We start from the raw sequence: 15,136 nt of genomic DNA, 5'->3' as shown, positions 1-15,136 counted from the left end.
CTAAAATTCAAGAATGTTTCAGTGGAAAAAACACATAATGATTGTATGTTTGTTGAAATAAACTAGAAATCAAGGACAGAAATATGAGAAGTACTTCTGAGAACTGTGCAAAGTCTTTTGTTTTCCTGACAGGTTCTGACTGCTTTACTTGCACCATTTTTTTGTGAAGAATAGGGTAGATAATATCACATTTTCTTAAACGGACTCAGGGCCAGATAATAGTCTAAATGCTTTTGCGGTGTGCTGGGCTCCGATGCCAGGTTGATAAGTAGGGAAGAATTCCTGTATGCTGATATTTTGGACACTCTCATAGGGCTGTTTTGTCTATGAAACAAAACCTGTATTTTGGCCTCACTAGTGAAAATCATTCCATTCCTCAAAGGGAGACCTTGAGGATGACTAGGGAAATCTTGTTTCCAGGGATTTAGCAAAGGTTGACTGGGGGCCTCTTTTCTGCTCTTTGTTTTCCAGAATCCACAGGTAATTCACAGTTCAGATATTAGTAATTTGTGACATATGAAAGTGATGTTCATGCACAGTTTTCATTTGGGTCCTATTTCCTCATTCTCAAGACACAATTATCTCCTCGTAGTTCCCCCTGGGCACTGGCCATCCTCGACCTGAAAGGCTGCGCTCCCAAAGGTTTTCTTTGATGTCACCAGGTCCCCACATTTTTAACTAAAACTGAGCCCAGAGTCCCTCACAGAACAGAATGTCTTCTCTCCAGGTCTCTGCCATTGCAATTGAGGACACCCACTCACCTTTGCCTGTACTAGAAACAACTCTGGACCCATTCTAGAAATCCTGGCTTGCCTCTCTAGAATAACGAACAAAAACTAACTTGTGAGTATTTGATGTCAGCGATGCTCTTTTCTTCCTCTCCATCTCTCTTCATGGATCATCCCTGCTGTCTCCTGCAGCGCTCACTGCTTATTTCTGTTTTGTTTTTCTTTTCAAAACACTGCTTTAGATCATACGGGACAGATAAATGTTTCACATAAAGAAGAGTTAAAACAAAAGAGGTAAACTGTTCTGAATAGTTCCATGGGGTGAAGCCCCATTTCAACTTTTTAAATATATCATTTCTCTGAGAGATTCAAAATGAGTGATTGCTGCAGGATTGCCAGGAACAGGAAGCAAATTGTTAAGAGACATTTGAAGCAGGAGAAGGAAGGGTATGGTGTATCAATAACATTAACATTCAGTCCGTTTATGTTAATCCTTCAAACAATTTCAGAAGGGCTGTTTGGTCCAATAAACAGATCCTGTCAGTTTGGCCTTACTCAAAAATCATACCACTCATTAGAGGGAAACCATGAGGGTAATTAGAAGTGTCTTGCTTCCTGGGACCTGGCATGGTGATCATTTCCCCCAGATTTATTAAAGAAGGTTGAGATGTTTTTTTCTAGTTAACTGATGTGGAACATACATGAACCCATTAAATTAAATAAACCTAACAATAGCAGTTTGAGTATGAAATGTAGAATCTTACAGAAACTATATAGTCTACAAATTATAGCCAAATTGTTAATAGCATAGTTTACAAATAAATCTCCTTGTGCTTGAATTAGAATTAACCAATAAAATGTCTTTCTTAGGATTTGTGGTTTAATTAATATTGGTTTATATTTCAAGTATTAATGAAAGGAGTGGAATTTAGCCCACTGTAGTTTTTTAAAGTAATGCATATTTAAAATTGATTTCACCAAAAAAATAAAGACAAAGACATATTCCTCCCTCCATATCTTACTGTGTAAACTGCAATAATTCATTTTATGATCACATGTATTCATTATCATTTTCCCATTGGATGTGTCATGAAGATGGAATATTTGTGGCTTTCACAGCTTCAATTACGTGTATGTTTAGACTATAATGGCCATAATTTTCTGCTAAAGGGCACTTTATTTAATAGTTTAACTGTTATTGCAATTGACATGTCAGTGTTTCAAAGATCCAGGGGGATCATTGGTTTCAGCAAAGCTCAGTGTGTGTGAAAATCTGGAAAGCAGTCTCATTTCCTTCCTTTGAATCAGTGTGGAGTGCATAACCCAGATACAATCAGCTGAGATGCTCATTTTTGACCCATTGTGTGTTATAGACAGAAGGCTGGGATGGTAGTGAGTTGAGAAAGCAACCTTTGCTATGCATTTTCTTGTAAATTTAAAGTGACATTTTCTTTCACGGTTCACTGACACTAGAATTTTTGTCATTTCAGTACCGTAGTGCTCCCAGGGCTTCCTGGAGAAAACTGGACATTGTACTAGCCATTTTCTACTTCCTAGTAAAATAGCCAGATACTACCTCTGTAACATCTTGGCAGTTTACAAAGTCTGGATTTCTTTATACCCTCAGTGATATTATTCATAATAATATATTATGAACAGACTTATTTTGATGTTGTTCTGTTATGAAATGTCATTAAAATGCCAATACATTATCATTTTTCCCTTAGAACTGTACAAAAGAGCAAACATACTGACTTGGTTTAAGCCAGGAGGGCAGGGCTTGCCCTGTTGGGGAAGAAGCAGCTCTGGAAGATTCCAAATAAGGCTCCAGGCTACATGAGTGATGAGTTTTCTGTGTGTAACCTTTGTATCCACAAGTGGTTCCTTAATGACTAAGAAGTCTTCTGTTGAATATCGTTGTGGAATGTTGTATGAATCCCCACATTTGAGGGGAAGTCTTTCAGTTGGTGTGATATCTCTGTAGAGCCCCTTAGTTTACAATGGAAAACACCTTTTGATAAATATGGAGCTTTTGGCTGCTTTTTCCATCTGTAGGAATGAGGTCTTTCCTGAGAATAGTGGGCACATTTTGAGATGTGTGATAAGTACATAATTAAGCCTTGGGGCCAGCAATGTGTGCATTATTCTTTTAGACCCTGAAAGTTGGACTGTAAATGAGGTTCCACTGATTCCTGGAGAAGAGGAAGCTACTCTACAAAAGCCGAGGTCATAAAGAAATGGTGCAACCTATTCATTTTCTGCATGAGTGCCATAATTACAGACAATACACATCCTCTGGAAGATGTATGGAGCTACAAGGCCTATGGCTGCAGGATATGTGTGTGTGTGCCCTGGGCTGGCCTTGTAGAGAGGGCTGGGTTAGAAAACTCCGGGTGTTTTTTAGATAGTTTACAAAGGCATGGGAACTTTTTTCTGTCTGAGGATTTTTAAATTTCTTCTATAAGGTTAGCTATTTGTGTACCATTATGTCCTAAAAGTTTGAACCTTCTCAAATGTCTAATATAGCCAACATAAATTTATTTACTTCCTCTCCCAGGACAGGATCATGTTTTATAGGTGATCCATTACTATATAGCACAGAATTGCAGATTGTGCCGGTGCAGAACAGCTTGTTTTAAGAAAGGTATTTTTCCTTTTTTACTGCCATGAGAAAACCTCTTTCTTACCTATTGTTCATAATTTGTTTTCTTATTGACAGTTTTGAACCATCTGTCTTTGTAGAGACTGATGATGGCTATGATGAGTCAGTTGATAGTAACGCACGTTTTATGCAAAACAAGAATATGAAATTAGTGCTTTTAAGGAATTCTGGCACTGCATAAGCATTTTAATAGAAATTTTACTGGACATAAAATTGCATACTTCGATAGGGTTTCTGTAAAAGCAATTTAAATACAATTCAAAATAAAAATTTAACAGTGTGTTTGAGTAGGTCAGAGCTATAAAGCAAGTAAATAACAAAATCTGGGTATACAACATTTCTTCCCCTGAAGTCCATGAAGTTTTAACTGTTACACCATCACATGGAAATTCAAGCTAAAAAATGAAAATCGATTGTTAAGCATGAAATATTTTTATACCCTATGTTCATATTCTTAAAGTCTGTTCCATTGACAAAATATAGTAGTAGGAGTCTAAGAGTAGTTTGCAGAGCAAAAAGTTATTTATTTGTTTTTAAAAGATCAACTTTAGGCATGAAACTGGCTTAATTAGGATAGAACTATTCAAAAATATTGAAGTAGTTATTTTTAATCAAATTGGACATAGAATGTTATCAGTAAAATCTCTATTAGTAGTTTAACTTAAAACAGCAACAACAGCAAAACTAATGAAATAGTTCCAATGGTCCCACAGCATCAAGGTGCAAGAAAAGGGGATGTTTTTGTCCTATGAGCATGAGGTCAGTCTTAAAATGACACCTGCCCTGCTTTCTTACAATTAGCAAAGGTTCTTTATAAGTTGAGACGTGGTCACAGTAGAAAGGGAACAAGGAAACAAGAATGTGAAAAGTAGGGGCACGGTACAGGCTTCCTTATCATCCAGAAGTCTAGAGGGCAGGGTGGAGCAGGGCTGGAAGTATTCCCTCCACAGTCTCAGGACATCATGGGAAGGAGTTTAAACAAGTCCAGTGCAACATGTGCTGTCCTTTAGTGTTCACTAAGGGTTTTGTCTAGGGGCCTGCAATTCTTTTATGGGTTGCAAAAACATATTAAATGCTTTTTAATGTGATGATAAATGCCTGGCTTATATCATCATCAATCAAATACTTGCGTATTACCAACAGTGCATACCTTTATCCATGGGTCATCAGATTATCTGCTTTAGCTTATTCATATTCTGAAATAGGTTCAGGTTGTAGGTGAAAATATGACAATATTTCATATAACAGAGGATGACACATTTAAATCATGTAAATTTCATAATTTTATTAAATGAACGCTCATTCTCACAAATAGTATCTACATATAATAAGCTGAAAGGAAAGATATTAGGTGTCATTATTCCTGTTTTCTAGAACTGAGAAGATTAATTGTGCTAAAGTTACTGAATCCATTAGTTAAACAGTTAATGAATCCATTAATTCATCATTTTGTCCAGGTAAGGTAAACATTCTTTTGTATTTATTTCTCGCAGAATACTGGAATAGATATTGATGGTACTAAAATAATTATAGTTAAAATATTCAATTAGTAAAAATGGAAACATAATAAGAAACAGCAGTACAACCAAACTCCAATAACTGCCCATCGATAATGCATGTTAAAAAGTTTTGTAATATTTCCCAAGAACTTTTTTTGAATATTGTCATAAGTAAAAAATAATTCAATAGGTATTATTGGAGACATTTCTTGGAGATCTTCTTTCAGGGGATTTCAAATAAGCCACATGTACTATCTAAGTTGGTCTAAGTTCAATACTTAGACTGTACTAAAAGTGTTTTATAATAAAATAATGAAGAGCTAAGATGCATTCAAGATTAATTGTAAATAGTATGTGATCTTTTAAAAAATAATATTGCTGATGAAGTGTTACCAGAAGTCAGAAAGGTATGCATTACATCTCAGATCATTAAAGGTGGTTTTATTTTAAAAATATAATGTGAGATGAATGTTAAAGGCTTGTCAAAATTATGTCAGTAATTAACAGCAAACTGGGTAGAAAATAAAGGGAAAAGAAGAGTGAAGCTCCAAAAGAATGGAACAAGACAGGGATATAATGTTGGAGTTAGAAGATAGAACAAGGAAGAAGACAAATGGAAGGAGGATGGAAAAGAATTGGGGGAGGAAGAGATTTTCAAAGGAAGAATTGTAGAATGTCATAATGCAATTTGGAACTGGCAATTGAGTACGATACCTTGGATTTCTTCATGTCTTTAATGAAGTGAGTGGCTAAAGTATATGAAGGTGAATCACAGAGATGTGACACCAAGAATAGAAACCCTTGTAGGATTCTCCAGGGTTAAGAAGTTTCAGGAAGTTAAAGATTGATGCATAAACCAATAGATCTTCTGAGGCAGATATTTTTGGAATAAGATTTGAAGCTGGCGGGAGACACACCATTATATTTCAAAACAGAAACTGAAATGGATAAAACATTATTTGATAGAAGCTAATGAAAAGAAATGGCAGAAAAATAAAATAATGAATAAATGGATCAGACTTTTACAATTAATTTTTTGAACTGAGGAACTTAGGCTTTTATGTACATTCAGACAGTATGTGGAAAAGAAATAACTCAATGGGATCCATTCACATCAGTGAAAGGGGAGAGAGAATGAAGAATATAGTGGTGACTTTGCCCTAAAAATGGATGGTTCCATTCACTCAACCTCAGCATGTAAGGAGGAAAAGATAAGTGGGAATAATGAAGAATTACTTTATATTGAAAGTCCCAAGTTATAAGGACAAGATCACTTAACTATGGTTTCTCACACTGTAATGTTATTAAATAGCTTATTTCAGGTTATTTAATTATTTCTTATTAACAAAAATTGAATTATGACCAGAATTGACCTAAATTAGTCTCTCAAGAATTTTCTCTTCAAGCTATAACACTGCTACATGGTTTTCTGTAAATAGGAATGTGAAAAAAGTTTTATTTGTTATGAAAATATGTTGATGTGGAGAAAAGATTGGGACAAATATTTTCTCTACTAGACAGGTAAGAAAATATTTAAAAATATTACTCTGATTTAAAATTATAGCCTATTTTGGTAAAGGAAGAGATATGGAAATGAGTGATATGGAGAAAGGTTTGAGCAGTTCTCATGATGTGCTTGGTAGTCAATGTACCAAGCAGGAAATATAATGGAGTGATTTTTCTGCTTTTGATAGCCATCATTCAAAAATCCAATAACCATCATCTCATAACTCTGCACTACTTGACATTCTGGGCTGGAACCGAACAAGCCAATGCTCCCATTTTGAGAGAATCAGGGATTGTTTGGGAACCAGTGAGAATCAGTAGGACAAGGTGTTTGGTGGAGAAAATGCAAAATGTGGAAATGGACTATCTGAGCAGACTAACTTGGCTTTAATATGTGCTCTTCCACTTACTTTCAATGTATTAACAAGTCTACAAAGCTTTCAATGACTTAAATAATCAAACAGTAAAATAAAGTGTACATTTTGATTGTTATAAGGAGGGGACATATGTAGCCAGTAAGAAGGGATCATCTAAGCAAGAGCTCTTGAAGGTGAATTTCTAAATGAAATCAGTATAAAAAGTTATACTGCAGGATTAGAAATAAAAATTATATTCTTGCTAGTGGGCAGATAAAATATTTCCACCATATGTAAAATTTTGATAGATTCTAATACAAATGTTGTCCCCTATATTTACTCAGATTGTCTTTGGCCATGGTCATTAAGTAAAGATAAGTATTAACACTTATGGAGTACTGCCAATGAGTCAGTATGTATGAATTTACATATTTTTTTAACTCAAATATTCTTTTAGGCAAACTTTAACCTACAATTACAAACAACATACAGCTAGTTCATAATAAACTTTAACCAAACTTGAGGACAATTTCTAAAGGATTATATTTTATTTGCTACCTATGCAGTATAAATAAGATATAAAAGCAGAGACACTAAAGGACCATCAGGAAACACTGTGCTATTCCCTAATAATGAATGGGAGCTGCAAAGAATAAAGTAGGATAAATATGAGTTGATAAATGTATTTAGACAAATTGGCTTCATCTTGATGTTCCATGTTGTTTAGGGATTACATGCTTTGTCCATGTCCAAAGCGAATTACCTAAAGATGCTGAACACGACCATGGAGAATGGATTCCTGCTTACACGATTTTCTGATGTGTGGCAGTACAGAATCCTTCATGCCACGCTCCTCCTGCTCGTGTACTTGGCAACCCTGATGGGGAACTTTCTCATTGTCACAGTAACCACCCTCAACAAGAAACTTCACACTCCCATGTACTTCTTCCTCAGGAATCTGTCTTTCTTAGACATATGTTACATTTCTGTCACAGTCCCCAAGGCATGTGTCACCTTTCTCACTGAAAGCAGGACCATCTCAGTAGCTGGGTGTGCAATTCAGATCTTCATGGTCTTCTTTTGTGCATTTGTGGAGGTGATGCTTCTCACCTCCATGGCCCATGACCGCTATGTGGCCATCTGCCAGCCCCTCCACTACCCCATGATCATGAATACACGGACCTGTGCCCAGATGACATTGGCCTCAGTACTGAGTGGTCTAGCCTTCTCAGGGTTCCATACGGGCAACACCTTTCAGCTTCACTTCTGTCAGTCCAATGTGGTCGACCAGTTCTTCTGTGATGCCCCCTCTCTGCTGAAGCTTTCCTGCTCTGACACCTTCAGCAATGAAATTTCAAGTTTCATCTCTACTGCCCTGATTGTTGGTAGCTGTTTTGCCTTCATTACTAGGTCTTATGTTTACATATTTTCTACTGTGCTCAAGTTTCCAAACAGGGGAGAGCGGGGAAAAGCCTTTTCCACTTGTGTCCCTCACATCCTGGTGGTGTCAGTTTTCCTCGGCTCTGGTGCAGCTGTGTATATGAAGCCAATCTCCACCTCACGTACAATTCGGGATATGATTATTTCTGTGTTCTATTCTATAATCCCTCCTTTCCTGAATCCTATTATTTATAGTCTTAGAAACAAGCAGATAGTAGAGGCTATGAAGAAAATTATGAAGAGAATGCTTTATTCAGGAAAAAAATAGGATAATTTTGTAAAGACAATCTTTTATTGATTTGAGCTGAAAAAGGCTTCGATGTTAATTTTCTTGGCTACTGTCAATTTTTGGAAACCTGACTTGATTCCTTAAGGGATAGTCATCGTGTTGTGTGTCAACATAGAAAGAGGACAAACTTATTTTATCTTGAGAATTTCCCTCCAAAATTTCACATACCCTGATGCCTGATGCATCACTGTTAAAGGATCTTAACTTTTGTTAGACATCTTTCCAATTATTCTTCTTTAAATCTATACTGCCTTAGAATATATAAACTATGTATTTATGTTTCTTGATCTATTTGTGAAATTAAAGGACAAAATCATTTAGTCAATCATATATGTCAATTAATCCTCAAAATTTAAATCAATTCATCTGAGAATTGGTCAGTAAAATACATTAAATATTAATATTTAACTTAATAAAAAGGGAACCATCAATGATACATGTGCTGGTTAGAGACATCAATAACATATTTTCCTGCTTTTCATGATATGGAGGGAGAAATTTTAGATACTTTCCTTTTTCAAAACAAAAAATTTATTTACAGTACCTAATTCAGTGGTACATTTAGAAATTTTAGAGATATGATTATGTGTTTGGAGTTATTAAACCGCACAACAAGAAGACAAAAAGGTAAATTTATTTATATTTTCCTCAAAGTTTATGACTCATTATTTCAAATATTATGAAAATAAAATGACAGATATATATTTAAATGGAATTTCACATAGATTTTTCACAAATAAAGATCCACAATTTCTATACTAACCCCTGATGCAGGGACAGTAATCTGCAGTGGAGGAAAATTTAATTGCTGTGTTTGTTAAAATGTTTAAAAATGTATGCATTCTTGCAGGTTACAGCATTCTGTCTCAATCTATAAATTGATATGTTTTTGTCATTAATTTAAAGCAGTACTGCCATTTCTTTTACTTCTAAGATTGTTATTTTCACAAGATTGTTATTTTCATAGATAGTATAGTTATGTGTTGAAATAAAATACTTCACAAACTATTATGCTATCTGCATTTTTATTTTAAAGAATTTATAGAATTTATGGAAATAATATGATGTCCTCTCATTTATGAATATGTATTTATACATTATTTATTTTTGTAATTGCAGGTATGCCTGGTGTACCTAATTAATCTAATTAATAAAATAATATTAAATTAAACTTAAATATAAAATAAATTTAAATACTTATATTTTCTAAAAAAATTAATTTACACCTTGGTTGTGTGTAATCTGATGATGAGACCAATGTCTTAATACAAATACACACATTTGCCATTATAATTTAAAAAGTTATTGTGAAATATTCATTCAAGTAACATGGCATAATAACTTTCTACAAACAACAATATTACATGACAACATCTGAAGCAGCTGGTTAATCACTATGAACAAACTTCTTTATGCTTGTATTCTTTGCTCTGATGTCTACTTTATGTGAGCATAAGCATGCCTAATTTTCTTTATGGATTTTTACTTTTGAGACATTTGTATCTTTATTTTTAAAGTGCATTTCTTGAAGGCGTTACAGAGTACAGCCATACTTTCTAATCCTCTCAGAGAGTCTCTACTTTTTTGGTTGTGTTGGTTGACTATTTAATTTATTGTGATTTTGATATATTTAGTTTTAATTATATCATAACATTATTTGCTGTTTCCCATCTGTTATTTGCTCCCTGTTTCCACTTTTAGGCCATATTTTTCTTAGGTTTGCTTTGACACTTTTGTTGGTTTGTTATCTATAATTCTCTGCCATCTAATGTTGGCTGTTGCTTTAGGGTTTATAGTATAGACATATAACATCATCTGTGTACAATTTCATGTATAGTGTAAGAGCTTTCCAAATGCACATTTCTATTTCTCCACTTCCAGAATATAGTGTATTTTTCTCATGTATTTCACTGATAACTCTCTCTCTCTATATATATAAATACATGATATGTATACTGTCTCTCTATATGTCTTTATCCCCAAATACAAATTAATATTATTACTATTGTGTATAAATGTCTAATTAGCTTTTCCAGGTTTTAAATAATAAGAAAATTTTCTTATATATTTACCCTTATGTTTATCTTTTCTGGTAATCTCCATCTCTTTGCATAGATCACAAATTTCAGCCCATATAATTTTTCTTCTCTGTAAGAAATTTCCTTTAACATTTCTTATAGTTTGGATCTGGTGGTTATGAATTCTTCATTTTTTTCTCTCTGCACAATCCTTTGTCTTAATTTTTCTTTTTCAGAATTTAGAAATAAGACAAACCTCAGGAATAAGTGTGACTGCTGTAAGAGCTTACAATCTAGCTCAATTTTCTTTAAGTATTTTCTAAAAGAGACCACACAATATTTGTCCTTTTGTTTCTGACTCATTCTGTGCAACATAATGTCCTCAAGGTTTATTCACCTCACCCAATGCCTCACACCTTCATTCCTCTCTGTAGCCACACAACATTCCGTCGTATATACACACCGCAGCTTGCCATTCTGCTTCTCCGTGTACACTTTGGTCACCACCATCCATTGGGCATCATAAATAATGTGAACATAAACATCAGTGTGCAAACATCTATTCAAGCCCCTGCTTTCAGTTCTTCTCAGTATATTCCCAGTGATGGGTTTATCTAATCACAGGGCACTTTGTCTTTATTTTTGATAGTTACTTTTATTGGATATAATTTTGTGTTGACCGTTCGTTTCCTTTGGCAGTCTAGCTAATGGTTTGTCAGTTTTCTTTATCTTTTCAAAGAAGAAGGTTTTGGTATTGTTAGTGTTCTCTATTGTCTATTATTCTCAAAGAAAAATAAGGAAGAAGCAAATAAGTAAAATCACACACGAGAAGGTGGACATCGCTAATAAACCAGAGAATTAAAGGTGATCATAAAAGGATACTATGAACAAATGTATGCTAACAAATTAGACAACTTAGATGGAATGTAGAACTTCCTACAAACACACAAATAACCTACATTGACTACAGTTAAAATAGAACATCTCAACAAAATAATTTCAAGTAAAGAGATTAAATAAATCACTAAAAACCTTCCAACAAATAAAAGCCCAGGACCAGATGGCTTCATCGGTGAATTCTACCATTCACTCAAAAATAGTAAATATCAATACTACTAAAACTCTTCCAAAAATTGAACAGCAGGGAATACTTCTTATTTCCATTTGTGAGACCATCACCTGCATTCAAAGGCCATATAAGGATACTACAAGAAAAGAACATTACATACCAATTTCTTTTATGTATATGGATTTACTATCTTCAACAAAATACTTGCAGATTAAATCAAATAGCACACTAAAAGAATTATACACCATGAACAGTGGAGTCTAACCAGTACTGATATCCCAGGTATAATGGTGGTTCAACCTAAGTCAATCAATTAACACAATGCACCTCACTAACAAAATAAAGGGAGAAAACTGCATGATTATTTCAGTTGATGCACAAAATACATTTGACTAAATCTAGCATTTTTCCTTCTTAAAAACACTTAGAGAAATAGGACCAAAAGGGAACTTCCTCAATGTGATAAAGGGCATATATGAAAAACCCACGGCTAATATCATACTCAGTGATAAGATTGAAAGCAATAAAGCAATACCACTGAGATCTGGAAGATGACAAGGATGCCCACTGTTACCACTGTGACTCAAAACTGTGCTGGATGTTATAGACACAAGGAAAAGAAATAAAAGGTATTCAAATTGGAAAGGCAGAAGTAGAACTTTCACTATTTGCAGATGACTTGACCCGTTATACAGAAAGACCTGTAAAACTACAGCATAGCTACTGGAGCTAATAAATTATTTTGAATGTTTGAATAATGGCTTCAAGGTTACAAGATCAAAACCCAAAAATCAGTAGTGTTTTTAAACACTGGTAACAAGCCGTCTGAGGAGTAAGTCAAGAAATAATTTCAATTGAAAATAGCAACTATAAGCCACAAATATCTAAGTATAAATTTAAGGAAGGATGTAAAGGACCTACACAGAAAAATAAAACATTGCTAAAAAAAATCAAAGAATACCTAAATAAATAAACACCACGTTTATGGATTTGAAAATCATGAAGATGTCAGTTCAACCCAAATTCCTTCACAGAGTCAACCCAATCCCAATCAAAATTTCAACAGCCTACTTTGCAGAGATGGAAAAGCCAATCATCAAATTTATTGGGGAGGGAAATGGACCAAAATAGCCAAAAGCATTTTGAGAAAGAAGAACTAAGTTGGAGGACTCACACTTCCAGATTTTAAAGCTTATAACCAAGTAAAATTTCTTAAAACATCATGGTACTGACACAAGGATTGATTTATAGACCAATGGAATCAAATTGAGAGCTCAGAAATAGATCCTCACACCCCCACCCCAAGTGCAGCCCAACCCACCTCTCCTGCACCCCTCCCAAGCACTCCTCCCCCCTCCCTGTTCCCTGTAAGTTGTTGCCAGTGCATAGAGGCTGCAGGCACTAACCTCCATACCTGGACTGCCCCTGCCCTGCCCATAGTGTTGCACAGCCTCACCCCATCACCCCCGAGCTCTGTGCATTAGTTTATGGCACTCCTAAGCCCACATACATACAGGTCCCCAGTCACATCATCCAGCTCTGGAAACAACACTTTACAGCAGTCCTAGAACTGTGCATGTGTGCAGCCCTCAGACACACTTCCCAACCCTGAGAAAGTGCCAACCCGCGCATCTGGGTCACATTTACCCCCAATCCACAAAGTCATAATGCCGACCTGCTGGCACAGCTCTATGCAGGCACACAAAAACCCTCTGCCTTAGATCAGCACACACCAGAGTTACACCCCCCCAGACTGGTGCACCACACAGCTACATCCTCCACAGCTGCTGGGCACCCACCTTCACAAGCATCAGCATGACATCCCCAACCTGCACCCATACCTGCCCTGAAACAAATCACCACACTGAGAGCCCCACCCTGTGCCCTGCTCCCTGCTGTACAACCATCCTGCAAACACAAGGCCTTAGACTACTGAAAGAAATCAACTCCCAAAGTAGATTTATCATGATATTTACATGCCATGGAGACAGCAGATGATCACTGAGCATATCACAATGCAGACAGATAGAGCCCAGCCTAATGACCAAATTAAAACACCAGAAGAGACACAGATGCTGGAACAACTAATCAAAGATGTTCATACAACTCTACTTAATAAAACAAGTGGGATGGCAGAGGACATAAAGGAGATCAAAAGACAGTAGAAGAGCATAAAGAAGAATTTGAAAGAATAAATAGAAAAATAGTGGATATCACAGAGATTAAAGACTGTTGACTAGATAAAAAACATACTAGAGACACACAATTCCAGATTTGAAGAGACAGAAGAAAGAATAAGTGATATAGAGGACAGGATAATCGACTTCAAAAACTCAAAACAGCAAATGCAAAAAAGATGGAAAAAATTGAATTGGATCTCGGAGAAATGATAGACAAAACAAAGCATGCAAATATAACAATCATTGGTGTCCCAGAAGGAGAAGAGAGGAGTAAAGGGCTAGGAAGAGTAGTTGAGGATATAATGGGGGAAAACTTCCCAACCCTCATAAAGGATGTAAATATACAAGTCAAAAACAAACTTCAAACAGAATAAATCAAAATAGGCCTTCCCCAAGGCATGTACTAAACAGTCTGTCAAATGTTGAAGAGAGGCAGAAAATCCTGAAAGTGGCAAGAGAAAAACAATCTATTATATACAAGGCAAACAAAATAAGACTGAGTTCAGACTACTCAACTAGCACCCTGCAGGTGAGGAGGCAGTGGTATGGTATATTCAAGATCCTGAAAAAGAAAGACTTCCAGCCAAGAATTCTGTACCCAGCCAAATTTTCTTTCAAAACTAAGGGAGATATTAAAGTTTTCACAGACAGAAGTCCTGAAAGAATTTGTCAACAAGAGAGCAACTGTATGAGAAATACTAACAGGAGATCTGACAGCTGAGAAAAAAAGAAAGGAGAGGGAGGTATGGAGGATGGCACAGAATTGAAGAGTATCACTAGTGGTAATTTAAAGATTATGAAGAGAAAGAGGGAAAAGAATATATAGGTATGACAAATAAAATAAAAGATAAGATGATGGATTCAAGAAATGCCTTTTCAGTAATAACTTTGAATGTAAATGGACTAAATTTACCAATTAAAAGAAATAGATTGGAAGAATGGATTAAGAAACATAATACAGCTATATGCTGCTCACAAGAGACTCATCATAGACATAAGGATACAAATAGATTGCAAGTGAAAGGATGTAAAAAGATGTTCTATGAAAGTTGTAACCAAAAGAAAGCAGGGGTAGCTATACTAAATCAGACAAAATAGACTTTAAATGTAAAAACATCATAAGAGACAAAGAAGGACACTATATATTAATTAAAGGGTCAATTCACCAAGAAGATGTAACAATTATAAAAGTTTATGCTCCCAATCAAGGAGCTCCAAAGTACATGAGACAGACATTGGTAAAACTGAAGGGAGTGATAGATGTTTCAACAATAACAGTAGGAGACATCAATACACCACTCTTCTCTATAGATAGAACAACCAGACAGAAGATCAACAAAGAAATCGAGAAGTTAACTAACTTGATGAGTGAATTAGACCTAACAGACA

General features: G+C 35.3%; 1 protein-coding gene across 1 annotated transcript; it reads left to right on the top strand.

Moving 5' to 3' along the window:
- The first annotated feature begins 7,520 nt into the window (after window positions 1-7,520).
- On the top strand, window positions 7,521-8,459 carry LOC143662228 (olfactory receptor 14C36-like). The gene has a single exon (XM_077135787.1). It carries the CDS (start codon window positions 7,521-7,523, stop codon window positions 8,457-8,459), a length of 939 nt encoding a protein of 312 aa, XP_076991902.1.
- The last annotated feature ends 6,677 nt before the right edge of the window (window positions 8,460-15,136 follow it).

Source organism: Tamandua tetradactyla, chromosome 2 (assembly GCF_023851605.1).
Source record: "Tamandua tetradactyla isolate mTamTet1 chromosome 2, mTamTet1.pri, whole genome shotgun sequence".
Classification (NCBI taxonomy): domain Eukaryota; kingdom Metazoa; phylum Chordata; class Mammalia; order Pilosa; family Myrmecophagidae; genus Tamandua; species Tamandua tetradactyla.
The sequence above is the reverse complement of the archived record's forward strand: the minus strand, read 5'-3'. Positions and strand labels throughout refer to the sequence as shown.